The sequence below is a fragment of the Phymastichus coffea genome, unplaced genomic scaffold (assembly GCF_024137745.1).
Source record: "Phymastichus coffea isolate CEN01 unplaced genomic scaffold, Cenicafe_Pcof_1.1 PCOF00052, whole genome shotgun sequence".
Classification (NCBI taxonomy): domain Eukaryota; kingdom Metazoa; phylum Arthropoda; class Insecta; order Hymenoptera; family Eulophidae; genus Phymastichus; species Phymastichus coffea.
In genome coordinates, this window is record NW_026706863.1 from 484541 (window position 1) to 507987 (window position 23447).

Genomic DNA, 23447 nt, shown 5'->3' on the forward strand with positions numbered 1-23447 from the left:
ATCATTTCCACGTTGGGCGATTTATCAGTTTTAATCTCTTGTTTGAAAACGATACGCGGAAATTTCGTTAATTTCTTTGAAGCCTTTACTCTCTGTGCAACCGGAAAAAAAAACGATTTTTCAATGTAAACACAAAACATATTGAAGCGAATCCGGGGAAAAATAACGCGATCTGACGGAAAGTGGCAGGGCAAAGTAAATACAGAGCAGGACGTTATATTCAATACTCGTCTGAACTTCACAATTTCTGACGGGGATAAAAAATATGAAATTATTCTTTGCCCGTTACTTGTGCAGTGTAAATCTTTTACTCAAGTTTAATTTCGAATCGTTGTAATTGAAATTCTTTATGTAATATAATTTCTATACGATTATTAAATTCACTTCAATGTGAATTTTCTCGCGAATCGAAATGTTTGTTTACCAAGCGATTTTATTTTTCGTAATACGTACACTCCGACCGCCCGCGAACATGGCAAGCCGAAAATAACGATCGTACAAAATGAAAGTAACGAAAAATAAACTCCATTTCCGTCCGCAAAAGCAGGGCTAAAATTAATGCGAGCCTCTCTCGAGTCACGCGTTTAATACGTTCAAGCCGTGTCACGTCCGAACAAATAAGCAAACAAGCGCCCGCAATAAGAAGCGAGTCTCGCGCCCGCTACCGCAATTAAACGTTGAGGCATTTTTCGCGAGCAAATTGGATTTGCGTCCCTTTATAAAAGAAGTAGAAGAAGAAGAAGAAGAAGCGGAAGAAGAGAAAAAAAAACTTTAATGCGCCCTGACGCCACTCGCAAAACGAGGCGATGATCGCGTGGATGTAAATGGAGCGTAGGGTTCGTTGCTGTATACCTTTATCGCGGTCTCGTTCTCTAACTACTGAATCGATTAGTTCATGCAAATTTCGAGGCTCGAATCTTCCGCATGTGTTTACGTGCGTTCTATGGGGATAAATTCGACCGATACACCCAATTGCTCTTTTGGTTATTGGATTATAGATAATGAAATTTTCAGCGTATTGTCGAAAATTGAACTTTTCATATGATTTTTTCATGGAAAATTGATATGCCTTATAAAAAAGTAATGGATGCGATGTTGAAACATTTTATTCGTGATCTGATTGGCAGAGATATGGTTATATGATATACTGTTATGTGTTTATATGGTATCAAATTTAGCTTTTAGTAGTAAAAATTCAATTTACAATTATTGACATCGAGCATTTTGTTTTTCGTAAAAACAAGAGATTATGCTTCGAAATTATTCTGATTATTTCCTAATAATTATCGACAATCTGATATTTTAATTGTGTAAAATTGAAATAAATGTTGTAATGTTGCAATTTTTAATCAAAGAATAAGTTAAATCTTCAACAGTAATTTCACCCGTATTGTTGAAAAGAACTAAAAAATTACAGCAGTTTTCTATATGATATTCATGAATTTTGATTACGTAGAACTGTTTTACCAATATACAATTTTCTGCTGTAATATGGGTTTGGTAGAACAATTGAAATATCCAACTTCGAAAAAAGTAATTTATGTTAAATATGTTAATCTATGTGACAAGAAATGACAAAAAAGATAAGAGCGTGCGGAACATATATGACGTCACTAGTTATATAACTATGATATGTGTGGCGCATAGCTATAAATGGAATCGTAACTTGTTTAATATCTGTGACAAAACTTGCATACAACTACTTGCATAGTCAAAATAGTTTCCAGTTATGACCATCTATTATTCGGCTATTTCAAGTATGATTTCAGTTAACACGAGCTCATTCAGCTATCGTAAGCAATTTGAAAGCGGATGTGAGGCAATTCTTGAATATTCAAGTAAAAGCCTTTTCGAAAACTTCGCGAAGTAAAGATCGTTTGAACGCTGCTGCAAAAGACGTTTTGGGCTAACTCCAAAGACGTTCAGCTTCCATTCGAAGAAGGCCAATTTTTTTGTGATTTACGCTTACAATATTTATTTTATAGTTTCGTCCAAAAAATACATCTCCTAATCTAAATCGACTTTCGTGCTGAAACATCGTTTCATTTTTTCCTTTCAATTTTAGAAATTGCAATCCCTCCATCCAATCTATGATTCTCTTTCTATTTTTCACCCGGTCGCTCGGCTCAGTTTTTAATCACCTTAAGCAATCTCGTGCAATTACGTCAATAAAAGTGTTTTCCGTCATGCCTAAATTAAAGAAACCATGTGCGCGAGCCTCGAATATCCTGTACGGGTGGAAGAGGTGGATGATGGGGGTAAAAAAAAAAGGATTTTTTAATGCCTTCATATAGCCGTCGATAACGGTGTTTGTGCGCGGCGGTAGCAGATACAATTTTTGTAATCTCCCTTCATTATATGAAAATCTCGTTCGTATAAAGTAATAACGCGAGAGCGGAGAGAGAGCTACCGCGGAAACGGCAGGGTTGATGATTTTAGCGCGCGTGACCTTAATTTCCCTGAAAATTAGGTGTGTACGTGAACCCTTCTTTCTTTTTCTCTCTCTCAATAGATGTAATTAGTGCTGCTAGATGGAATTTTTTTTTTGCAGCGCACAATTAAGAAGATTATGCAATGCAGGTTTCATTTTACTTTTTTTTATTTTTAACATTATACAGCTAATGAAAGTAAAATTATTCTGTGATGTATACCTCAGATTATTATAAGAATAATTTATTAATTTGTGGTTGTAAGTTTGGAGCCTAAATTTAAATTTACCTGGTTGTACTCTAATATGATACTATGTAAGTATTTCTCAATTAATTCGAACTTTTGTGCCACTCGTGTTTTTATGATTCAAGGGCTTATTATTTGAGTTTATTCATTAGTACACTTTCAAATTAAAGTTTGAAATTTTCGCTTGATCTACCATAAAATTCTAATTTCAATCATATAAATATGTCAGCCGGTATTTATTTAATTTTATGCATCAAAATTGTGACTACTTTCGCAGTTTTCCTCCTTAAGATATAAAAAAAGTGTGTTTTTTAGATTAATGTAAAACTCTGACAGCATATTAAGTCTGATATGAGTATTATGATTTATCAAAAAGTTTGAGACTTTTTAACATACTTGTTAGTTGCAACTGAAAGTGTCAGTGAAGTCGATATCTGAACTGCACATCTTTTTATGATCATATAAATTCCGGTAAGGTCGACCTAAAATAGGAATTTACAGTTAGATCAAATGATGATAATTCATTTTATATTAAAACACTTGTACTAAGTATGTTTGAGGTGATTTGAAATCTGATTTTCTCATAGAAGTTATATTATCCTAAAGTTCTTGTACATTAACTCCCGCAGATACTAGAGGATCTTCTTCATTTGATAAACTATATAAATTACTGAAATTTGCTAAAACAACGTTCGATGTTGTATTTACATATCTAGTTTTTATATGATACTGTTACTACTCATCAAATGTGTTCAAACAATTGTAATATAAGCTCAGAGTTTAAATGCTTTGTCTATCCTTTAATCGCGTATCGTAATATTATTTGTACTTTTTAAATTGTGTTAAATTCTAAAGAACGATATCTAAATATAATTATATAACGTTTATCTTCTGGATATTCAATAAATTTTTTCTTCACTAAAGAAGAATTAAATACAAATATGTAAAACCTACAAATCTCCTTTCATTGTTCCGCTCTAAAAAGCACACGGATCGTTATATTTTCCATGTAAGTATTCTTGCATGTACATCCAGTTGATTCAGCTGCGACGCGCTCTCACGCTTTTATTGACATAATCTGTGTGATTTCGACCATCGTATTAGCCGTGTGTAAGACGATACACTAAACAGTCGTCGATAACCTAATGGCGCAACGCTGCACCGATTACAGAGGGAAAAAGAGCTCTTGACTCATTTGATAACTAACGCTAATGAAAAGACGAGCGCCTACGTACTCTCGTAAATTTCAACGATTAAATGGTGTGCACGTCGAGAGATGCAAATATGCGTAAGCGCACCGTATGTTTGCTCACGAGTGCGCTTCAGCTGCAAGCTACTCAATAGACACCGCGGCCAAGACCTGATGTTGCTTCAATTTTCGCTCGAGTTCACTTTTATTGTTATTTGCTATTCTAGTTGCACTCGTTAATTTTTAATTATGATCTACACACTTCATGGCAGTGTTCTGCTGTGGGAATGGCATTCGATATGACTCTTTGCAAAGTAAGCGATGATAGTGCTCTTTCTTGGTTTGATTAATGAGCACTTGATGGCAAACAAGTCTTTCTCCAAATCAAGTGAATTTGATAGTTAACTTTACTGCATGTCTGTATTAATACAATATCTTATAACATGTTTTCAGTTTCGTTTCATTGACTACGTATAATAACTGGACTATGTATAATAAAATAGTTTACAACTGAAATTTGAACTGTTCTTAGATTGGGCATTAAATTTTACTATATTATGCAAATCTATAAATTATTTAGATAAGAATATAAATCTTTCAAATATGTGTTTAATTGGGTTTAAAAAAATATATGGCTGAGATATTTTCTGCAAACTTAGTTTGTCTCATAAATACTGTGTTGTATACCTATTGTGAATGAGTTCAGATAGCATCTGTGTATTTTTATTAGCATGATGCTCGTGCATCTTTCATCCGTTATATATAGCTTTTCCTGAAAAAAAAACTACTTATAAACTTGGAAAATCAACCAAAGGTTCGAATCGCTTACGTACAAAATTCAGTTCTTTTTAATTAAAATAGTGAAAAATACGAAATATTTGACACGAATAAAGAACACATTGAGTGATTACGACACAAATATCAAAATATACGAATGAGAATAAATAAAAGGGCAGTTAGTTTGAAAAGCTTAGCTTGTGAGTTTCCTACGCTACTATATGTGTGCAAAGGAATATACATTTGTTTGGGAGCTTGCCGGATGCACGGTGCGATTGTTTTTGCTGCTCGTTTTTGCATAGTCGTGGTTAAACGATAAAAAAAAAACGTCGCCCCAGGTCACGACGACTCTACTTTCCAGTGGCGCGCGGCTAAATGGAATTTGAATTTCCATTTCCTAAAATAACACTTGTGTCCGTGCTCCCTCTCAACTCTCGAGATTTTGTTTGTCAAAGGATGGGCTTTTAATGAGAATTTACGCTGCGAACGACGACGATGACGACGTTGTAACGTCTTCATTTTATTCCCTTCCGGCTTTTCTCTAATTTTATTTATGCAAGCTCGTCTACGAGCTTGATGATCTGTCTGCTAAACTTTTTGCTCGCGCACACCCAGGGAGAGGAAACTATTGTAATTTGGACTTTGAGTTTGTTCAACATGAACTTTTGTGCTGAAAGGGCATGATGTTGCTTTATTAAAGTGGAAATTGACGAAACTAATGTTAAAAGTCAAAGATGGGAAACAGATGAACTTAGAATTCCATTTAACAATACATCGTGAACAATGCAACTTTCTTTTCTTTGCGTCGAATTCCCTTTAGCTCTTTGAAATATTACTGACGAAAAAAACGACGACTCCTATTTGGGAAAGAAATTGCGAGTAGCCTCATTATTGAAACGTCGCTGCCGCAGTCGAAATGTTGTAAGTGAATAAAAGCAAAATCTCATTTCGAAATTTGAGCTGAGCAGCTCGTGACTAATTACTTCTTCCTGTGTGTACATAAAAATAAAGTACTCGACTAAAATGTATATAATCATGGCTGAATTTGCCTGCCTTTGTGTGCCCAACTCCTAAAAAATTGGAGAGAAGCGTATTAAATAATTTGAAGAAGCTTTTACGCGATGAAAAGCGAATCTAGAGCGAGTACGGGGACTGCTCGGCGTCTCGTAATTAACGTACTCCCTCTCTCTCTTTCTCTCTATGTGTGCATAACCGAAGCTCGTTTATTAAGCTGCTCGTATGCTCGGAGATTAAGCGCGAGCGTAGCACTCTGACTTTAATCTGCCATCGATGTACGAAACGTATGTGTATCGTTGCAATCGAAACAAGACCACAAAGATAGAGCAAGAGAAAAAGCAACGAAGCTTGACAAGGGCAAAGCGAAAGACGGTATTTTCTCTGCAGAAATTTATATTGTGGGAGGCTCGAGAGGGCAAAACTCCCTGCGAGACAGAGCACAATGAGTCGGCAAAACTTCCTATCCTACGAGACAGCAGGGGACAGATAAGGAGAGAGACTCTGCGGAAAAGAAAGAGAGAGAGAGCCTTGAATTTTAGGGGACGAATATTGAAAGTTGAAAATTAAAAATGAACGTTAAAAACTCGTAAACTCTGATTGTAAAAAAATTTAATTAATGTTTTTATGTATGCGTAAATGGTACATTTTTCCTTTGTCTTGCATTTTTTATTAACGTGCTATCCCATTATATAAATTTCTATATTTTACTGAACAACATTGATTTCACGTATATTGATATCGCGGTATATATAGAGATATAAATGAAGTACGTAACTATGTAATTCATTCGTGCAAAAGCGTGCCTTGAACATCCAATTATGATTTTCAACGAATAGCGCTTTTAAAGTACGCATTATAGCTATTATCCTATCGGAATATTCAAAGGACCTTTCTGAAAATTTTTTCACGATTGCTTGACAAAATAGAAAAAAAAAGAACGCAATTGCATTTTTCCAACACATAAATTGCAAACAATGAAGCGCAGAGAGATAACGTAAAGAAATTGGAAAAAGAAAATGTTTCTTAATCTGTTCCGGCAATTACCATAATGACAATTGAAAAGGAAAAGAGAGAGAGAGAGAGAGAGAGAGAGAGAGAGAGAGAGAGAGAGAGAGAGAGAGAGAAGATCCTATTACACGATGAGAAAAAGGGAGAAAAGAAAAAACCAAGCGCGTACTGACGATGATCTGGCCATGTTTGCGACAATAATTCAGATAGCGTTTGCGAGGGAGAAGCACGGCTGGATGAGCGAATAATTCGGCTCCTTTCCTCACAAAGACGCTCGCGCGCGCGCGCGTGGAGCACTCGTAAGTTAGCTATTTCCCTCTGGTAATAACTTAAGAACCACTTAGGGGAGAGATAGGCGACGCCACACGCCCACGTCGGCGCAGCTCGCTCCCTGCGTATATATATCTGGCTAATATCGAAGCAAAAGATGCTACCTGCGCGTGTCTCTGTCAACATTTCTACGGCTCTAACTGTTGCTGCTTGCATATTTCTTATTATATTTTTGTCTTGCCGTCGCGGGTTATTGTCCGGGTTTTCGAGATCACTTTATTTTCAAAGTTAGTAATTGTCTTTTTTAGTAGAGTTTTTAGTTGCTGTAATATTCGTTTCCGGCTGAGTTTTTTTTCTGTGCCATTCAGTTTTATTATGGTTTGACTTTTTTCTTTATTGTCAGAATTGTAGTCCTATGACATATTCGAAGGATGTTTCTTTACTGTGAATCAGCGGATGGTGAGCACATTCAGAAATATTTCTTTAAAGGCAAACAAACCGCAAGCACAGCATATACTAGCTGTTAGTGTCAGTTATAAAAAAAAGTAAATATTTTACACAGAATTTAAATATCTGATAATGAAATGACAATGTCTACTTTTCGATTTTAAAAACATTTCTTACAAGCCTTCTGTAACATTCGAGTTCAGCATTGGCCACTGAAATAATTGATAGTATAATATTATTTTCCATAAAATAAAAATTAAAGACTGCTTCGGAGAACAACATAAAAGAAAAATGATTATATAAAAATGAGAACAGTCAACACGACATCCCGTAAAAGCGCCATTCTATATCTTGGTTTGACTCAATCTACGTAGGAGGTTGCAGTTTAGTGTTCGGGCGCGGCAGCAGCGAGGACTAACTAATGCAAGCAATAACGTCGCTTTAAACGTAGCCTAATGACCGCGTCTATGGTGGGGATTAGTCGTTAGTCCTCTTCCCTTCTCCGCTTCACCCTCCGCTCTCAGCGTCGGCGGAATTTCGACAAGGGTGTGCCTTGGCCCCAAATGAAAATGTAGCCTCGGACTAGCAAAGCGCCTTTGAGCTTCTCTCGCAGTAGCTTCTACGATGATATTTCCGACGTTGAAACCTATGTATACGCCGATGAATATGTTCTTTTGCTCGACTCTCGTTCTCATTTGACGAGAGAGGGATAGAGACTTTTCAGGCTATTTTCTTTTGATATCTTTCTTTGCCAAGTGATATTTTTCGCTTTCTTTTTGGCGGAAATTCGTTTCCTAAGAGGATTATTTTAAGATGACGAAAATCGTCATTTTATAACTGGCTAGTATTCATATGAATGTAAGTAGTTGCTTGAATTTTAATATTGGCCGGTTGGACATTTTTTTTTACGAGGGCACGGGATAAAAGTTCTTTAGGTGGACTTGAAGAAAAAAAATTCATAAGTCACCCGTGAGGAAAGGAGAATTACCATTTAAACAGCCTCGGGAAGCGCATTTGTCACCGTGAAGTGGGAATCTTAATTTTTCATATATACTATTCTCTTTTACTCCAGAAGAATGCATGAAAATCCAAGTTCTCTCGAGGGGTACGCGCAAAATTAAATGAACACTGTAAAATATTAAGGAACACGCAAATATTTTGAAATGGTGTTGTACAACTTTATTCTTGCGTTTCAGGTAAGATTTTGATTATAAATCTTCGCACCGCATCTTCCATAGACGTAAGCTGAAAATGTGTATTCTATTTATTTTGAGACTTTGTTCGATTGATATATCCTTCAGAGAAACTTTCGTGCCTTGAAATATGAAACCAACTTGAACATTTTTCGACAGTCAAACAATAAAAGCAGCGCGGAATTTCTCTCCCTCTCAAAAAAATATAACCCGCAAAGAATCGAAATTCACAGAATCGACAGGCGGTGCGGCAGACTTTTCTCTCGCGCCGAAACTTTTGCTCTGGGGAGTCAAGAAAGGAGAAAAAGAGAGAGAGAGAGAGAAAGAGAGACGCGTATGTGCTCGCACATATGAAAACGGACGGGCGGCTTTCAACGGAATACAAAAATATGTACTTAAGCCTTCAATCGTCGTCGTCGGGGCTAAAAAGCGTCGCTTCGCTCACGAGCAGAAAGACGATCGTGACGTGGTTGAAGTTGAAGTTTGATGTCGTACAGTTGCATACACGCAGTTCGTTTACCGAAAAATTGCTCGGGACTTTTTTTGGACGGAAAAGATCGTACACACAATGAAATGCTTTGCTCTTGAAATAACACCCCTATTTTTCAATTTTCAGCTAATATTTCCTCTTCACACGAATATTCCTGATAATGCAGATATATAATCTGCAAGTTTTAGAACTGGATGACCTACTTCTTAAGACTTTCCGCTTTAATTATTTACTCGCTGCGACGTTTAATTTTGAAATGGATAATTAAAGTTCTCTTTTTTATTTTTTCGAGACACTTTTATTAAAAAAGATTATATTGCAGAACATCTGTATTGATCAGTGGAAATAGCGTATAAATATCTTATGTTTGAGTGCATAGATTGCACCAAATGAAATTTGTATGCTATGGGATTCATATGTAAAAATTCTGAAAAATGTACAATTGAATACAACACTCGAAGCTTTCAATTAATCTATTTGTACTGTATTATTTCATATTGGTGATGTTCCGGATGGATAGAGTAGTAAATCCGGCAACGAAATGATCGGACTAAAACCACGTGTGAGCAATGACACTCGCAACGCATTTTGAATTTTCGTTTCCGTTTCTTCGAGTTGTCGAGCGCGTCTAGGAAAATTTGTAATCGTTTGATCAAGTGTTAAATCAGCACCCAATGATGACTGGTGAACGGACAGATGTTTTCTCTCGGGGTTCACGGACCTCCTCGAAAAACAATAAACTATTGTTTTGATCTCGTTTGTACTGGAGCAAATAATGCATGCATGTTCAAAACTTAACTTAAGCATGTACATTGTCAAAACTGATGCAATATTGCTAACAAAAAACCATCAGTTCGGAAACGTGTATTTCCGAACCACACATCGTGATAGAAACTCGCAGGTTGATAAGCCCGTGCCCCCCCCCCCCCCCCCCTCCCAACTAATCGTGGAGCGTAAAGCGAGTCGGACAGCAGGCTAAACTGTACCTTTGAGAGCAAAGCAAAATCAAGTGACGCTCCATGGCTCTTGAGCTACGAGAGAGAGAGAGAGAGAGAGAGAGAGAGAGAGAAAAAATCAGCTGAAAAACGGGAGAGGGGCAGCCCTCAATGATTGACTTGCTCAGAGCAACTCGTCACAACACTTTCCAACTCCCAATTAGGCAAGTGCGACCGTTTTTCTATCGCTAGAATTTTAAGATATCTTTTCCCAGAATTGTCTGCAGCAACTTTTCTTATCTTTTAGTGATTCTTAAATTCTTAGGATCCAACCGACAATGATATTTCCTTGACTGTGTTTCAATTAATGTAATTTGATTTTAAGTATCGACTTCTTAGATTTGTATTCCAATAAATATTAAGTTACGTGTACCACGCTTCACCTTTTATTTTTACTCCTCATCTCGAATAAATGAAATATATCAGCTCGAACAAAGCACGACTTTAATCAAACATTGACGACGTCCTAGTTCCAATTTACCACATCAAATCAAAATCTGCACTTTGATCGTAACGATCTATGAATACGCAATTAAACAATTAATGAGAAATTGAAGCAGCCTATCGACTTGACAGCACCTAAGCTAAAATTCTTTTGAAAGTAAGCGAGAAAAAGTAGGTTAGAGTGCAAATGATTTATATGAGAAAACAAAACCTTACCTCTGCGAGCGCGTCTCGGGCCTGAGAAAGACAGAGAAAGAGTAAGAGAGAAAGAGGAGCATTATTTTGCATTTTATAGTGGCGAATAATATTACGTAAAGTGGCTGGGAAAAAACTCACTTTTTATTCGTTTTACCTTCTTTCTTTTTTTACTTTAACATACGTGGTTATGAACTTACCTATTGCTAGATAAATGTCTGATGGTTTGTACAAGTTGATTCTTTGGATTCAACAGCAAATATGCTCGTAAATATTAAATATGGGTAACAGATTAATTGTAAAGTAATGATATATTTTGTTGTTTGTTTAGAAACCGATAAAAGGCAATGTTATACGTCACGATAGGAATACACGCAAATATTTTTAGAATTTAGAAATATTAATTGCCACAATATATGATATAAGTCTTATCTGGCAGTGTTACTCGTTGGCAATCGGACAGTTAATACATAAGAACAAAAAGTCGTGAATTTTAATAAGCAATAAGTAGTGTGTTCAAATTACGTAAATTTTGTATACGAAAACAGCACTTTGACGGGCATAAAAGACAATTTGAGAGTCAAATAAGACAAAGCGTAAATTAAACAGGGCTCAATTAACTCTTGCAAATAGTCGCAATATGAATGGCCATTCAAATGAGGATACGTTCGGTTATCAGGTCGACGTTTGCATGATTCAAGTCAGGTGAGAGGCAAGTGTCGTTGGGGCACAGCGCCACACTATATCTGAACACACCCTAGAGAAGGTAGCGGCTCATTTGCTAAGCCAGCCAGTGCCGTGGTCTTTAGCCCTGGGAATCGTCACTCGTCACATAAGCTGCCGAGGCTACGCATTTGCACGCACACAAATTATGATTACTGCATATAACACAAAAGCCAAAGAATTTCTCATTTAATTATCTCACCTTCATCTGCCATAAAAAAAGAAATTTACATTCGCATTTCTTCTGCATTGATATAGGCGTTTTGCGAAAAGACACAGCAAGTCAAACAAAACGACTACATTTGTCGAGGTTTATTAGAGCGCGCTGAAGCCGATGCTTTTTAGTGTGCAAAACCCTTGAATCGAGAGAGAGAGAGAGAGAGAGAGAGAGAGAGAGAGAGAGGGGCAGGGGGAGAGAGCTTTGAAAAGCGAGAAAGTGCACGTTGCTGCTGTCGCTGTTGCAGCTGCCTTGTTTGCCGATGAGCTGTTTACGCGATGTAATTAAATTTCCAACTGCAAGGCATTGTCTTTATTGCGAAGCTTTCGGTCTCGCACTTGTTTATTCTTTTAATGAGACATTATGAATAGTATTTTGTGCGCTGCAATGCGGTAATGAAGATAGACAAGAACAGTATTAAAAACGCGGTTTGGATGTATTGCTTTGAAATGGACTTCTGACGACATTTAAATAGCTTTTTACATTTGCGGATAGTCTACGATTTTACGTTTTCAGGAAAATTCATACACTTCCAAAAATACATGAACTCGCGAAAGAGCCACACGCAGAGACGAAGGACGTATAATTAACCCGAAGTTCATGTATCGATCAGTCCGTAACAATCACTCAGTTTACTCCGATAAGCCTGGAAATGCCACGGCAATCCAGTGAAGCACAACTCGCATACCTGCGTATATAGGCGAGGAGAAACTCCTTATTCTAGGCACCGGCGTTGTAAATGCTTTTGCGCGCGCACGCGCTCAGACAACGAAATCGAGTACGCCCAAGCGCGCTTACTTGTGTTACACTTTGATACTCCGTGTAAATCCACGCAGAATATCAATCTCGTAATAAAGTTGCAGTTTAACCCTTCTAAGCCGCGTTTCGACTTATACGTATAAATCAATCACGGATAGCTTGCTGACGTCAGAACCTGACGTGCTACTTATTTTTCTCGAAAAGACAATTAAATACAGGGACAATTTTCTCGCGGTCGAATAAAAACAATGTTGTCATACGCTTTTATATGATAGTGCCTGATTGTATATTATGTGTGCGGCTCGAAATATTCTAATGCACGATATAGATTTTAGGAGTGAGATGTAAGCTTCGAAGAGATTTATTACGAACCCTCTCACCCTTAGGGACAAGTCGTCATCAGGCTCGTTAAGCGTACGACGACTGCATTCATTATTAATTTGACGGACGTTATATTACTATATATGTATGCATACGCGTCACGAGTCGTATCACTTTCGTGTTCCTCGAAGGAATTGTCCTTCGCTTCTACAGTACGGATTCAAGGAATTGTGCGTCGTTAGGTTATTAGTGAGTGAGATCCGAGATATTTGTTTCTTGTGGGATCAAAACGAGGATTCGAAACATACGACTTCCTCAACTTTACCAGTTCGAAAAGGTGTGAAAATAAAAAAAAAATGAGTAAAAAAGCAAAGACTATCATCCGGGTAGTGATTACATCGGCAGCTAACGTCCTCTGCAACAAGGGAAAGGAGCAGCGACAAAATAAGTTAAAATACGTCTCATCATATTTTTCCTAAGTTTATACACAAACATACGCGACACTACCATCACTACTTTCTTGCAAAAAGCAAATAAAAAGAGTCTCGATAAAAATTCAGCGAAGCGAGCAGTAGTAACAGCAGTCAACTGAGAAACGTATATGTATATACGTCGCCAACACAATCGCATTTACCGGCAGACTCTGAAGCTTAAAAAATGCACGAGGCGTTGGCCCTTTTTCTTCTTCTCTCTCTCTCTCTCTCTCTCCCTCGTGCAGAGAACATTATGAAATCATAAGCAAAAATATGAAGTAAGAGTGTACGAGACTCGTCTGCGAAGAAAAAGGAGAGAAAGGAGATTCACGCGAAAGGTTTTCCAAAGCCCCGTAAAACGTGTAATCTTCCTCGAGGGTGTACGTCGTCCACTTCCCGCGCTCACGGGGTAATTGTATTTTATTGTCGGAGGGCTAGCAGCTCTGCCGGATGACTGCGCGAACGGATCGCTCGCTCGCTCGCGACCTACGTATCACTATAGCCGAGGGGTACGGAAGTCGACGAGATATGTGCGACGCGGTTCGTCTCCTTCTCTGTGTAATACCACCAAATTGGCTTAAAGGCTAAAGCTCATTTCGGCGAGCCGAGTAATCAACAATCAAATTATTTCCCACGGCACACGAGATATGTGTCTTGGCTTGCGCTTAACATTCGTTTCTGCGCGTAATTTTATGAAGTTCAAAATTTTCGCCATCTCTTGTACAGCCTTGAGATAATTGATTGCGATTCGATGGTTAAATTTAAAATTATTTCATTTGTTTTCTTTTTGCACGTAAAGGAATTGCTTGCACTTTGCGTATCGAATCAGTGTGTTGATGTAGCACAGGCTCTCCCTAACTTCCGTCGAAAGCAAGTCTACTTGGCGCCCCCTCGCATATACTTCGAAAATAAATAAAAATAAGTAGAATCCCCAAAGATAATCAGACAAGCAATTACGCTGTTGTCGATCGACGCAAAAATCTATCCAATCAGTGCTGACTAAAAGAATAAGACGTTTCTTGGATAATATATCGTCTTCTACCTTCTAGGTTGTTGCCTGCTTCTCCCTTTGATCAATACGTAGTACGAAGACGGCTGTATACGCCCGTGTGTATCGTCTCGACGGCGGCACGTCGTCCAAATAGCCTGAGCTTTTCCTTAATTGCTCCAGTGATTCTCCCTCTTTCTCTTTCCACCCCTTCGCTACTGCTTTCATCCCCGATGAGCGAAGGTAGTAAATGCGTACAGACGTTGCAAGGGAGAACGGCATAAAGTTCAATCGAAATGTTTAATGGTATTTAGAGTACGTAGTGCTAGTTGATTGATTGACCCCCCTCTTTCTCCCTTGACAAACAGAATCCTTGATAAATTCCGATATCTTGACTGTAGGGACTGCGACTGGTTTGTTTGGTTCGCTTGTATATGTATCCAGTGCGTAGCAGTGACAAGACATAAAATTTAGTACTTGTAAGAATCATGACAAATAATGATGAAATTGAGCATTGAAACATTATTTTATATAACAATAAAATATATCTCCACATCCGACACAAGTGAAACCCGAGAGCACAGTGACAGCGATGAAAAGAAAACACCATTCAATCTCTCTAGTGAAACAAAAATGTTTTTTTATAAACATACATCCACTCCATCGCATCTCATGCAGAGTATATAGTATTTCATAGTATTTCCTTTTTCTTTTTGTCGCCTCGTAGTTTAGAGTAGAGCTTGAGCTTTTGAGCGCGAGAAGGGTTGCTTTAATCTCTGTCGACGGGGGCGCGGCTCATTAGACGCGATTAGTCTCTCGCCTTCGCTTAGCTGCTGGCGTTGCTTGTTTGGACTCCGCGATCGAAAGTTCGCGAGCGTTAGAGCTGAACAAGCTGACGGGTATTTGGTATTATCTACGCTAGCGTTGAGCAAATTGCGCGTGCGATTAGACGAAGAGAGAAAAATCAAATGGTGCGTTTGGGGGGAAATTACTAATTTGAGAATTTTAAGTGTAATATCGCTCGCTTTTGAAAAACGTTAACAAATCATAGCGGATTAACGGCAATCTCAGCCCTCCTCTGCTCGCTCTATATACGCCTCTTTCAGTGGCGCGTGGCCGTGTAGACACGCAGCTGCCAAGCCGTGTCAGAAGCACTCGCGCTAAATCCACAAGTTACGTCGCTGATAGCCCATCAGAATTCAAGCGGCTCTCTAAACAGTCCTACACTTAACTGCGACGTGTTTTCACCCCTTCTAAAACGTTTCGTGCTTATTTCACTGCCCGCGCTAGGTTTTCTTGCAATTACACTTATCAACAGATGCCCTTCGTGTCGCTTGGCACAATATCTTTTTCAAAGCTTATTCCGGTAGCTAGCCTCGACTGCGGTCAATGCTTCAATCGGGAAAATATAAATGTAGAGCTAGGTATTTCGTTTTGATCGAGCAACTAAGCTTTTTTGGTGGCAGCTTAGTTTTCTGTTAGTTTTTTCATCGCCGATAACTTTTCTGCGCGTGAAGCCACAGAAACATTTATCGCACGGTTTATTGGCGACTGCAAACTTCCCTTTTTAATCGATTTCTGATGGAAATCCTTTCGTTGACTGAATTCGTAAATTTCACAACATGACACAATTTGCTTTCAACTCGTTTCCGTGTAGCTATAACAATGATATTGAAAAGTTTATTAAAAAATAATGCCTAAAGGGAAGAAAAACAGAAAACTAATATCACTTCTGGTTGCCCGTAGGATGAAACTTCATTATCACTTGGCGCCAAGAAAGAGAAAATTAACCAACGAAGGAAGCCAGATACAATAAATAATATCAAAGCGCTCGGCGAAGATTGCAAAAATTTAATTTCCTGCCCGATCAACAACGCGTATCGATTTCCCTTAGCGAGACACTTCTTTTCTTTTTAAGTATTCCTGTCTTGATAAAGCTGCCACCAGCGTTCTCCCTCACTCGACTCTTTTTTCTCTCTCTCCTCGTCGGTTCGGCTTAAAAGTCTCGCGTCGTCAGCAGACTCGCGCGCGTATGCGACAATGAATGCACTTTTAATAAATTGCCCTCGAGTACGCTTTTCACAGAACGCTTCACGCTCGATCGCTTAAGCGATGCCAACCTTGCGACTTTCTCTTTCTTTCACTTTTGTATTACGCTTTGCCAGCTACGACTTTATGCGTGTGTATGCGCGATGCAGCCTTTTTTTTCATGAGGTTTATTGCGATTATTCTTCGAGTATATTCATACAGTTTTTGTGGATTTTTGTCGAATCTTTTTTATACATACATGCACAATTACTGTGTATGTATTTTTAAAGTCAAATTTATTTCTATTTATTTAATAATTTCTTTGATCGAGTAATTATATCTTTAGTAATGAGAATAATTATTTTTTCTGTTTTCGGGCAAAATTTATTTCAAAGATGTTTTAAACTCGTTCAAATAAAATGACGATTTTAAATTACTGAAATAAAAATTCTTTATGTTTCACAATTATCTGGAGGTTTATTCAAAAGTATTCGTAATTACATTGATATTATAATATTTTACAAACTGAACGAATAAGTTTTCCACTCGAGGACTCTCATCTTTGGCTACACTATTTATATACGAAGCTAAAATATTTGCTAAAGGAATTGACGAAAACCTAACTAAGTATAATGTAAATGCTTCATCGTAAAATCTTAGTTTCTGGATTTTGCCATTTTCCGTTTTAAAACCCATCGGAGTCGATTGACTCGACGACGACATATCCGATAAAGTGCTGACACGAGGCGCTTACTTAACCTGTCCCTTTTCGCTGCTCGCACTTTCGCTGCTGCAACCTCTCCTTGTCGTTAAGAAGACGCCACGTCGTCCCACGGTCGCAGGTGATTAATCTTCGAACATTCTTGAGGCTGTGCACTATCTCAACTGTCTCTTGCACTTATTTTCCACTTCGTTTCTCTTTTCTTTGTTATCTTCTTCCTTTTTTAATTTTATCGCTTTCTCTATCGTCAAAGTGTGTTTTGTCATTAGCTCCTCCTGGATTTTCTGGTCGAACGTTATTAAGTGAATTGTATTAAGTAGAGCTGCATGTAACGCGCTTTTTACATCGACTGTAACTGCGAAACAAAATTTAAAATAATTAAAAAGTTTTCGTTAAAAATATATCTATTTACTTGTTTTCTGCAACAATGTAGTTTGCAAATTCAATAAATGGAAGGATTGCAATAAATATTGCTGGAACGAACGAATAGCTCTTCGCTAAAAATCTCTCTCTAATCAAATGTCAAAAGAACTTCCATTTCTACGATTTCTATTTAAGATAACAAATTTACTGTAATTGATTAATGTATATAACTTTGAGCATTAAAAATCACTATAACGAAATGCTAAAAAAATAAAAAGAAGAATTTTTGGAATGAAAACAAAAACAAAAGATGAGTACATTCCATATGTCGAATTTTATTAAAAAAATTTTAGTAGCGAACAGAAAAAAATTAAAACCTATCCAGTGGTAGACAATAATTCTCTCCTTTTATTATTTAATTTTTTTATTTTGTGTAAATTGTGTTCTCAATAGTTGTTTTTTCAACCGCCGTGTACGCGTGATAACGAATTTCCATTGCAAGGCCTACAATTTATATCAGCATTTTCATCGCTCTCTTATTGCTGTTGTCGCATTAAAAGTACGGAAAGTTCTTTGTATTATTTGTTCATGCGCGCACTCAATTTCTGGCTCTAGTGCTCTTCATGAAAATGGGCTCCTCCCTTTATTAGCGCTTGTATTTCTTTAGAAGTATCCGGGAGTTTGTCAATTCGCTAATGGCGTGAGATACATATTTGATGCAATTTATTCAAGCCTACCGATTTTTTTACAACGATGTCCGATTTTCTTATTGCTTTATTTTTTCCATTTACTCGAAAACCTTTCGTTTTGTAAGATATGATATAAATTTATTTAATTTATGAAAAAATTCTGTGTTGTTTGTACAATATCAGATGTATACTGCTAAGGATAACATTATTTTTAGTAATTGATATCGTAATTTACCTCATTCATCAAATCGTGCATTGTTCAGACAATTAAAAAAAAAGTACAAAGTTCACGTGACAGGTTATAGTTTGAAAATTTTCACTCTAGAAGCTTTTTACAATCAGCAAACTGTCAAGCTCCGAAAGATCGTATAGTTACGTACCAACAACGACGGTGGCACTTTTCACTCTCCCCTCGCAATGTAACAATTCTGTCTATACTCGTAGCGCACACACATAACTTATGCTCAGCCGTCGAACTTGGAAAGAACACTTTTTAGCGTCGCAGCTCACGCGTTTTATGCATAGCATAAACTCGAGCGATAATATTTTTACGAGGACGAGCTAATTCCGGACGTTCGCACTCACAATTACTACAAATTTTTCGCTCGTAAAAATAGCGAATTATCAAGCAGCTGCAATATTTGTTTTCTTTCCCTTGCTGCGGGCAAACTTTTATTTATTTTTTTTTGTTCGCCGAGCTTTCACATTGAAATCGTGACTTTGCGAGGCAAGTTTCTCTCCGCAAGGAAATTGAGTAGGCTCGCTTTCGCGAATCGGCCCTTGGAATTGCCTTTCACGGAAGTGGCTTTCAAGTGATCAGTGAACGGGAGTTTACGTAGTTGTTGTCTGTTTGAATGTACCACCGGAGAGAGAAACTCTCAGTTGCCGGCGAGTTGGAGGCGCTAATCGGTAATACTCGCCACCGTTATTAGCCAATGTTTACCTGCTTGAAACGCATATTTTTAATATTTAATTTTGTTACTCATATGCTTACTTCGTTTCATTATATTATAATTGTCTACTTTTACGATAATCACGTACGTAGCTTTTAAAAAGCAATTTATAAATGTAAACGCGAATTCGCTGTTAAAAGTTTCTCGTACAATTCAATTTAACAAAGTTAGATCGCAAACGTGTACCACGTGAATGACAATGATTGATATTTACTTTAGAAGTTGTATATATCACTCGGAGATCGAACGTCGTATTTTCCAATGGCTTGGGCGTTACATTTTAAATGAAGTTGACGTAGCGCATAATAGTTGAATACTTCTGTTGACTCGATCGAAGTTATATTCTACGAGAGCAACTCTCGCTACGCGAGTAGACTTCACAAAACTTCACGGACGCTGCGCAGAACTAATCTTGTTATGTTAACTGCACCATCCCCATTTCATACATTTCAAAAGCTTTTTGTCAACTTGTCATCTCTCTTTTATTATCGTCGTCAAATCGGAAGTTGTAACGTACGTCTTACTTAATTGAGTGCGCGAGTTTGAAAAATTGTGAGTTTTTACTTCTCGATTTTTGAATTATTTGATACGAAATGTGACGTTATTTAAATCTAATCTGGATTGTTGGTTAGGATGAGATATAAAGAGGTAATAAGTAACGCTGTGATTGAACTTTTAGTTATATTGTCAAGATTCAAATTGAAACAATTAATTAGACCTGCGAAAGACAAATTGAACTCTGAATTCAACACTGAAATGACAGGAAAGTTAAAGAACTAGTAATTAAATATAAAATTAAAAATAATGGATTAACACTAATTAACAACAAATTAATTTTAAACACATAATAACTCTAAAGATGGCTGTATAAATGCGAGCTAATTGCAACTAATTACGAACAGAAAATCTGCTGCTTCTAGAAGATGTCTAGCTCAAGCAACTCACAGCTGATAGAGGATCATAGCTAGCCTGCTCGTCTACCCGGGTGTGCCCAAGGAGAGAAACTCCGGGCGGCCGTCGATGAAATTTCCCTCTCTCTTGCGGGTTTTCTCCTCGTTCGTGGCCTCGAAGGCCCACGGAAGGCGCGGATGCAACTTCTCGTGCCCTACTTTCGTTTTCACATGATCTGCCATGCTTCTGCTCTTCCGAGTCTTGCGACTTGGCTTTCATGGCGGCTCGATGGCTGCCTTCTTCTTTCGAAATTCCGAGTTGCCACGTGGACGACTTCTTTAGCCATGGTAGTGGTAGCGACTCTGCGATGAGTTTTAGCGCATACCTTTGATTCACGGGCAACGCAAGGAGGGGCATTGCCGGCCATTATTGCCGTCTCGCGAATCCCCGTGAGATCATCTTCGGTCGCTGATAATCATCGATGCTTCGTTTTTCTCGTTACAATATTATCACTACGCCTTGCTATTCTCCGTTGACAACTTAATTCTACTCACCGCATGCCGCTCGCGTTATTTATGGCCTCACAGTACGGCTACAGATCGTTTGCACATCTGCTTTGGACTTTATGTGCGAGACGTAGGCTTCGCTCAAGTTTTTGTATCCAACTTGTCCGACAGTGCCCAATCCCATTTAGGTGGTCGTGCGATAAAAATTTTGTCACTGGTCCATCAACGCATTTAACGCGGGAGGACTGACTGTACCCCGAATATGAATTTCACGTATGTCTCAATATTTGAGGTTTTCGCGATCCTGCAAAAAAAAACCTCGTTCCTTGACTGAGCATCCGGAATAATTATACTATGTCATAAATTATAAATTTTTATTATTTCGTTATAAGTTTAATTCAATGAAATGCAGTATTATTCAGGCGATAGGTGACAATGTACACTTTCAGTTTGGCTCATGGCAATAGTGATATTAAATGTTTGTAAGTTGAAAAAATGTTGAACAGGTTTTGGCGAAGCTCAAAATTGTCATGTTATTGTACAGAGTGTCAAGCGTGCCTGCAGCTTTGTGACTAGTTCGTGCTTACTCTCAATTCAGGTGACTCTTGATTTCGTACTCCGTCAATAATTTTCTCAGTTTATTAACATATGTGATGGAATATTTTATCGTTACAATATATTTATCGACGATAAGCTTGAAAAGGGTCGACGAAGTTTAAAAATTGAATTGTTTTGACATTTAATTTAGCGTGTCAGTATATCGAAGTAATTTGAATTTTCGTTTTCACCTTACATATCAAAACACGTTGATATTTGTTTATCAAAGGTTGTGGAAGTGCCTTGTGGTTTGAATGCCGAAGGCCCGATTTACTCGACACTATACACAACAGTTTCGGAATCCTCGGGTTTAATTTATTTTTTTTAATTTTGTGACTGCGGTGAGATTTACCTCGTTTCAGGAATGTTATCGGCATGCAAACATGTGTTTGAATAAAGATAATTTAATCTGCAATTGAATGAACACCATTTTGGCATAATGAAGTTTCAGTATCCACAAACTCTCTGTCGAAAGATGTTCCAATTAACGTTTTCAATACTATTGAACTTTTATGTAGGAGTAATTTCAACGAATGGAAATACACCGTTTATTCAAACGCAATTAGGTGGAGTGACTGGCACATATCGACACTCGTTAAATGGCAGGCAATACGAAGCTTACGAAGGAATACCGTATGCGGTACCACCTGTACAGCAAAGACGCTTCGAGGTATTATTTATAGAGATTAATTTGCTAATAGATTTCTCTAATTTCTAGCGAATAGAAATGACCAAGATATTTGAATAGATTTGAACAGTTTTATTTCTTTTATAGCCTCCTATTCCTATTAAAAAATGGGCTGGCAATATTACAGCCACAAGTCCAGCGGCTGCTTGCATTCAATACGAACACTTACCTCACAATTGGGTTCAAGATCGAGTGACTGGAGAAGAAGATTGTTTGTATCTCAACATTTACGTACCGGTTAAAGCGAAGTCGTTACCAGTTTTGTTTGTAATTCATGGTGGAGCTTTTCAGTTCAGCAAAGCTCCGACCGAAACCCATTTTTTAATGGATCGAGATGTCATCGTAGTGAGTATTAGCTATCGTCTTAGTATGTTCGGTTTTTTGAGTACAGAAGATTCAGTTATTCCTGGTAACATGGGATTGAAAGACCAAAACTTAGCTTTGCGTTGGGTATACGATAATATTGAGTATTTCAAAGGTGATCCAAAGAAAATAACGTTAATTGGTGTGAGTGCTGGAGCTGCCAGTGTACATTATCACTATTTATCTCCGATGAGCAAAGGACTGTTCCAAAATGGCATATCATTTAGTGGAACAGCTTTTGGTCCAGGTAAACACGCGGAAAATTCTCTAGAAAAAGCAAAAAAACTTGCAAGCATTCTTGGTTGTCACACGACCAAGATTTCCGACATGATAAAATGTCTCAAGTCTAAACCAGCTCGATCAGTTGTCAATGCCACCAGTCAATTTATGGTAAGTTAACAGATTCTTCAAACAAATGTAAATTTCAAATATAATATTCATTTTAATAGCCTTGGTTGTACAATCCCTTTACACCTTTTGGTCCGGTAATTGAAACTTCTGGTGATAAACAATTCATTAATCGTTCTGCTATTGATATTGTCAATAGTGGTGATGCTTACGATGTACCTTGGATCACAAGTTTCTGTAGCGAAGATGGACTCTATCCTGCCGCGGGTATGATACCCACTTTCAAATTCATTTGTATATGCATCGTTTATTTTACTCCTGAATTATTATAGACTTTATTAACGACGATCAACTCCTGAACGATTTGAATAACAATTGGAACACTATTGCTCCTCATTTATTAGACTATAATTTTACTATACCATTGAAAGACCATGCAAATGTCAGTAGCAAAATCAGAAATTATTATTTTGGATCAAAAACCATCGGCAAAGATACGATAAAAGAGCTTGTTGATGTAGTTGGTGATAGATTGTATAAGTTCAATGCTTATAAAGCTGCCAGATTACAAGCTGCAAAAAACAAGAGTCCAGTATTATTTATGTACTACAATTACAGGGCTTTCACGAGTTTGAGTGATTTTTATAGTAACTCAACAACAAATTACGGTAACGGTTGATAGAAACAGTATATTTATATACGGCTAGTAACAATGAATATTTGATTTACAGGTGTATCTCATGGTGATGACTTTTATATGTTATTTGATAACGGTTTCATCGATACTTCAAAAAGATCAGAAGATCAAGTTATGAGAAATAAATTATTGGATTACGTAGTTTCAGTAGCTACTGATGGGTAAGTGCACTTTATTGAAAATTTCCTGAGACCAATAAATCGTTGATCATCTATCTCTAGGTTTCCGGGTTTGGGACTTGAGTTTGAATGGAAGAAAGTTGATCCAACTAAAGAAGATCTAGATTATTTATGTGTTAGAGGACCGACAAACATTAAAATGGAAAGTAATAATTATATTGAACAAAGAAAATTTTGGTCGACAATTGATTTCGATGAGAATAAATTGTGCAGTGAAACTTGTTTTGTCTGTTAATTATTAT

General features: G+C 37.5%; 2 protein-coding genes across 3 annotated transcripts in view; both read left to right on the forward strand.

The window, feature by feature from the left end:
- The window catches only part of LOC131665560 (uncharacterized), a 242309-nt gene that overhangs the window by 6446 nt on the left and 212416 nt on the right, over nt 1–23447 (forward strand). The window lies entirely within an intron of this gene.
- On the forward strand, nt 21370–23440 carry LOC131665481 (venom carboxylesterase-6-like). Its single transcript, XM_058937376.1, has 6 exons — nt 21370–21600; nt 21706–22371; nt 22431–22596; nt 22662–22997; nt 23061–23187; nt 23248–23440. The coding sequence occupies exons 1-6, from the start codon at nt 21370–21372 to the stop codon at nt 23438–23440; spliced, it is 1719 nt and encodes a 572-aa protein (XP_058793359.1).